Here is a 5,904-nt window from a genome sequence, read left to right on the forward strand (position 1 = left end):
TGGCAAGTGAAGGCCTGAGGGCAGCTGAGGGGCTGTTGTGAAGCAGGTTGGTAGCAAAGGGAGACGCCTGGGGCGTTTGGGGGAGCCTAGGGTTTTTGGAGGGGTTCTAGGGACGTTTGAGGGGAGGTCCTGAGGCATCTTGGAGGAGGAACGTTGGCCTTGGGGGACAGTGTGGAGGAGGTGGTGGGTGGGATGGTTTGGGAGGGGAAGCACCAGACCTGGGATGAGRTAGGGAATACTTGTGGGAGTGGGAAACGGAAGCCTGCAGGAGACGGGCCAGAGGAGGGGGCACGCAGGAGAATCTCCTATGAATGGGGCAGAGAGGGGAGCCAGGCTAGAGGCACGCTGGGCACAGGAAGCTTCTGGAGGGAGGAGGTGTGAATAGCTGTGGCAGGACTGTGTGTTCCCGTCCCAGGAGGTGAGGCCTACCATGACCCTTGTCTGTGGGCGTTGGGCAGGAATAAGCCCTAGTTAGGAATCTGAGTTTACTTCTGTATCACCTGTGACACATGCCATTCCTGTCACCCTTCCTCTGCTCTCATCCTTGTAAGAGCAGCATGACGGCGCAGGGAGGAAACGTTTGAGTTTGACAAGTGTGTGCAGTGGGAGTGGAAGGCAGCAGGTGATTTGGGACTGTGGGAAATGGCATMCAGGAGAAGCACTGCATCTCACTGAATGCTTCCTGTTGTTGTAGGAGTGCCGGATTGCACATCCCATTGTTAAATGCACTTACTGCAGGACTGAATTCCAACAGGAAAGGTAAATGCCTGCTGAACTGGGAAGACTGATGTTTTCTTTAGAACAGATGCACCCGGGCAGCTGTAACAATCCCACACCTTTGATGCCTGAGCCTTAACCTGTAGATTGTTGCTGTGGGAGACCTGGGAGACTCTTGGCTTCCTTCAAAGTCTGCTGGGAGAGTCAGTGTGTCTGTGCGACGTCCTTAGATTTGCACTTTTCTCTTGGCTTTCATTTCTGGTTGGTGCTCAGTTGCATTTTTCAATGAAGGATCCAGAGGCATCTCCCCCGGAGTTTTCTYGTATCTGATTTCTGATATCCAAAGATTAACTTCTAATGTGTTTCCTTTTGCTGTATATCTGCCTTTTTGTGTTTTTGCAAGTTATATGACTTACAGAGGAAGAGTTGATAAGGCCAGGAGTTAGGGGGCATGATGTGTGCAGGCATTGTGTGAGGTGCTCTCTCTTGTTTGTTGGACAAATATACCCCTGTTCTGACCTGCCTTTAGTTTGTGATCCAGAGCTGACTTCCTCCAGAATTGAGGTTGTCACTAGTGCTAAATCTTGTCTATTGCCAATTAGTCAGTGATCACACTCCRTACGTGTAAAGACACAAAAATTGATACAAGCTGGGGACACTTTAATTAAAATATACCTCCTAGTAATACTATTTTTTGGCAAATTATGTTCAACAAGATGGGGATAGAAAATACACTTTGTTACCAGAGTTCCTTGTGAAGATGAATACAATCTTACCCCAGAGATGAAGCCTGGCAGGGGGGGGACTGGGATTCAACCATAGAGGTTTAATTTTTTTTGGGGGGGGGGAGAGGGGGAACGTGTTAATAAAATGATCTGTTCTTCTTCTTAACAGTAAAACCAACACAATATGCAAGAAGTGTGCTCAGAATGTGAAGCTCTATGGAACAGTAAGTGAGCAGGGCTCATTCTCACCAACGTCTTTTCCTTTAATCCCTCTTGTCTTTATTCTAGTGAGTCCCAGAGCAGTTTATGCACTGGCTCTGTTGTAATAGCATGACTGATCAATAATATGCTGCTCCCTCAAGCGTTAAGCTTTTACCGTTTATTTTTTTTAGTACAGAAAAGAACAGCTCTGCATCATTTTAGACAGGAAACAAACTATTCAATATCCAATAGAAACAAGAATGTGATTACATAAAGTGAGATTGCCACAGGAAGCAGCGATAAATATTTCTTCCTGCTTGTCTGAAATCTGAAGCAGAGATTTTGATTGTTTCTATTTTGGTGGTATATATTTTCTAAAGATTTCATAGTACTTCATATGTTGTCTGGGTGTCATGGCTAAATACATTTAACTAGAGACTGGGAATCAAATGTAGTTGTGCCTCCTGGATCAGCATTACGGTTAGCTTTGTCCAGGGAAATAAAGATTTTGAAGTGACAGGGAGAAGGGGGAAGAACCATGTACTAATGTAATTAGAAGACACTGCTATATCATTTGTTCTTGTTTTTTAAAGCCCAAACCCTGCCAGTACTGCAACATAATAGCAGCATTTATTGGAAACAAGTGTCAGCGTTGCACAAACTCTGAAAAGAAGTATGGACCTCCGCACTCCTGTGAGCAGTGCAAGCAGCARTGTGCGTTTGACCGGAAGGATGATAGGAAGAAGGTCAGTACCTTTGTAAAGGGGTCTGAAAAGGTAAAAAGGTTGGTCAAAGTGACTGCGTGTCTGTCTTCTTCACACAATCTCTAGCATTTCGAAAGAGGGTGTCCTTGTTTGTAAAATGCTTTTTTGGAGTTGAGCTTTGCTGTGGGAGCTGTATGTAGGAGCTGTTTAATCTTTGAGCCCCTTTGTTCCTTGGCCGGGTCTGTTGATGAAAAGCCTCTTGAATTTGGCCTAAGAGGGGGTGGGATGGCAAATGAAAAAGGACCTTTTTGTAAAATGAAAGGCACCTGCTGGGTGAAAGGGATGGAAAAGGATCCTTATGCTGTAGCTTGAGGTGCTGGAAATGTCCTCCACCCCCCGCCCCAACACACACACTTCAACCAAGAAACCCATTCTGTGGCTTCTGCACATCCTTTACTTGAAACAATGTAAGTGGTATATGGCCTGCTTTTTGCAGGTTATAAACATCTATTGTTCATTTTGGATGCTGCATTGATAGGCACTGTTCACCTGCTGGTCTTCCTTGAGCACAGAGCCTCATTGTTTTGCTCTCCAGGGACTACCCTTTCATGTACAATTATTCAGCTTTGCTTTGACAGAAATCCCACTGGGACTTAGCCTGTCCTGGTGAATAGGTGATAGAAGAGAGTCAAAAAGCAAAGCTTGGAAGAGCCTGTAGATACAGTAAGTTAGTTGCTATTAAAGATTGTTGCCTGTGTTGCACCAGCCATGTCAAATGCACTTCTTATTCTTTCCAGGCACTTGAGGGATCATTTCTGAGTCACTGCTTTTTTGTCCATGATCTTAAAACCTGAAGATGCTTCTTGTCTTCTCTGTGGTTGGGTTTTGGGCAGGAAGTGAGACAAAATTCTCCCTCCAACTCTCTTGTCTTCCAGGTGGATGGAAAGCTGCTATGCTGGTTATGCACACTGTCCTATAAACGGGTCCTACAGAAGACCAAAGAGCAGTGCAAACACCTAAGCAGCTCTTCCCGGGCAAGCCTGCAGGAGAAAGAACAATACAGTAGGCTCAGCAGTGGCAGCCATTACAACAGGTAACCTGCACAAGCTTCTTAGCAATCACTTCTGTCGTGCAGGGCTTGCCTCTGGGGTGAGCAAACAGGACGCCTGACTGCACCACACTCCTTAGATGCATTTTAAAGTAGCTGGAGACGTGTCTTGGGCCTTGGTACCATGCAAMAGTGATGAGTTTGGCAGTTATCTGTTGTTCAGGAGAATCTGGCTATGTCAGGCTTTGCTTGTTTGTAACCTCCACTGTTCTGGCATTGGCTTGTAGTCTGAGAGTGCTTTGGTAGTCATTTGACTTACTGAACTTTCTTGTATACATTTGTAAAAATTGATGATTGAAATTAAGCTTTTAAACATAAATTCTTCAGCTACCTACTGATCTGAGTGACACATTATTTTCTGTTTATTTTTAGTCTCCAGCTAAAGGAGAATTGAAGCTTAAAAGAATGATTTTTTTTAATCATTCTTTCTTGTACTAGGAAATCTGGTTTTAATAGGCTCGAAGTAGGTGGGAATGTTTATCTGCTGCTCTGTCTTAGAGTAAAGTCAGTCAGGTTCTGACATACAATTTCCTTTTTTCTCCAGCCAGAAAACCTTATCCACCTCTTCTATTCAGAATGAAATCCCAAAGAAGAAACCCAAGTTTGATGCCATATCTGCCAATGGTGACAGGTGAGCCTGTTACATGGGGAAATTGTGGGTGGGTGGTCTTATTTGTTTAGTTTATGTAATAGAGTTCTGTGTGAATAGCAGGGAGGCCTTATGCTAGAGCAGGGATCTCAGGCTTTGGGGCCTCAAGGGGTTGAATTAGCAGCTTTCCRGACCTGGAAGGCCAATGTTACTTGGCATTTAGACATAGGTTTGAGAAGAAGAATACTGAGTGTCTGTACTTGCTAGAACAGAGACTGCTTGTTGTCTGAGCTTACTAACAGTTACAAAACCTGCAGCCAGATCAGCTTTATCCTCTCCCTGCCATTACAAGGAAAGGTGGGTGTTGGCTGCACTGTAGAGTTGAAGTCTGCAGTTTTTGTGCTTCTGGGCTGTTAGACTGATCTGCAGGGAAGACAGCCTTAGAGAATAGGATTGAGACCCACCTCCTGTTTCCCTTCCTGCCTTTTGAGGGAGGAACAAGCAATCAAATAGCTTTGCTTGAAAGAAGCTGATCTCATTCTGCTGTCATAGTGCCTGCTGGGTTATGTTGACACTGGCTGCTCGTGCAGCAGAATGGGAGTCACTAGCAGAAACAGGAGAATGAGATGGCTTTTTATTTTTTACGCTCTTGTACATGCATATTTTCATTCCTCCCTTTCCTCTCTGATTCTCAGCGTTCCTTCCTCTCCCGAGATGCTTTGTCCCCCTATCCAGAGTGCCCCGTCCACGCTGGCGCAGTGGGCTGCTTCCCAACAGAGTCTCGGTGCCCACCATTGTCCTGTTTCTCAAGGCACTGACATCCTGAAGTGAGATCACCTATTGTTTTCTCCCCTGTTGCCTTCCCTCCCTGGGAATTGCCTCATATATGGAAAGTGTCCCTGTTGATGGATCTCCTTCCAAACAGCAGTGAATTGGGAGCATGGACCAAAGCATAGGCTCGTTAGTGCCAAAGGGGCTGTTAAAGTTGCTGGTAATTAATTGCTTGCTATCTGCCTTGAATGTCTTTTGTTTAAGATCAGAGATGATATTGACCTATAGGTAGCATTGACCTCTTATCTGTAGTTGTTAATATAAGAAATGTTACAATGTGAAATAGAGCTTAAGTAGTTTTGTAGGGCAGTGATTCCTGCACAGTGGTCTGCAAGACTACTTACCATCTGAACGGTGTTTGTGATTGCAAGTTGGAAAAATTTAAGGGTTAACTGTGGTTTAGGAGATGCAGCTGATCGTAGAGTGGTCAGAGAATTCTCCTGACTGCCTTTAATGCTGGTAGACTGACAGGAGAGACTGGAGACCGGTGCCTGGTAGAACTGGTGCAGCCCATCAGGATTGCTGCAGCTTTCCCTTTAGAGTCCTGTTAAGGCTCCTGCTCACCTGCTGTGGTTGCTGTCCAGGCAAGGACAGTATCAGGTATTTTTATCTGCTCACTACAGCCTGGGCTGAGATCTAAGAACTCATTTCAATACCCTGGCTGGCTTGAAAATAACAAAGAAGTGAAAGGTCCTGTGCTCTGGTATCAGTTGCTGAGCCATTTGTTAGCAAAATAGGAGCATACACTAGATGAAACAAATGCCTTCATTTCTATTTGCTCTTGTATCAGATGTTGTCAGGCTGGCTTCTGTCAAGGTTTTAGACTATGGTCCTTGCCACAGGCTTTTTTGATAAATTCCAGTAACAAACCGTGTAATATTAAAAACTACTGAAGAGCTCCAGCTGGTTTAAATGGACACAGCTACATTTCTTGGGCAGAATAATAGTGGTTGTTCATGAAGCGTGTTTCTGGGGTTACTGCCTTTCTTTCTTTCTTTCTTTCTTTCTTTTTTTTTTTTTTTTTTTTTT

General features: G+C 44.7%; 1 protein-coding gene across 1 annotated transcript in view; it reads left to right on the forward strand.

The window, feature by feature from the left end:
- Positions 1-5,904, forward strand: part of FAM76A (family with sequence similarity 76 member A) — a 24,782-nt gene that overhangs the window by 9,433 nt on the left and 9,445 nt on the right. The window contains exons 2-6 of the mRNA XM_085315773.1: positions 698-759; positions 1,612-1,666; positions 2,237-2,389; positions 3,283-3,440; positions 4,000-4,086. Of these exons, the coding sequence (XP_085171899.1) occupies positions 698-759; positions 1,612-1,666; positions 2,237-2,389; positions 3,283-3,440; positions 4,000-4,086 (515 nt within the window). The remainder of the gene's footprint in view (positions 1-697; positions 760-1,611; positions 1,667-2,236; positions 2,390-3,282; positions 3,441-3,999; positions 4,087-5,904) is intronic.

This window comes from Rhea americana, unplaced genomic scaffold, assembly GCF_003343005.1.
Source record: "Rhea americana isolate MKP2758 unplaced genomic scaffold, rheAme1 scaffold_439, whole genome shotgun sequence".
Lineage (NCBI taxonomy): Eukaryota > Metazoa > Chordata > Aves > Rheiformes > Rheidae > Rhea > Rhea americana.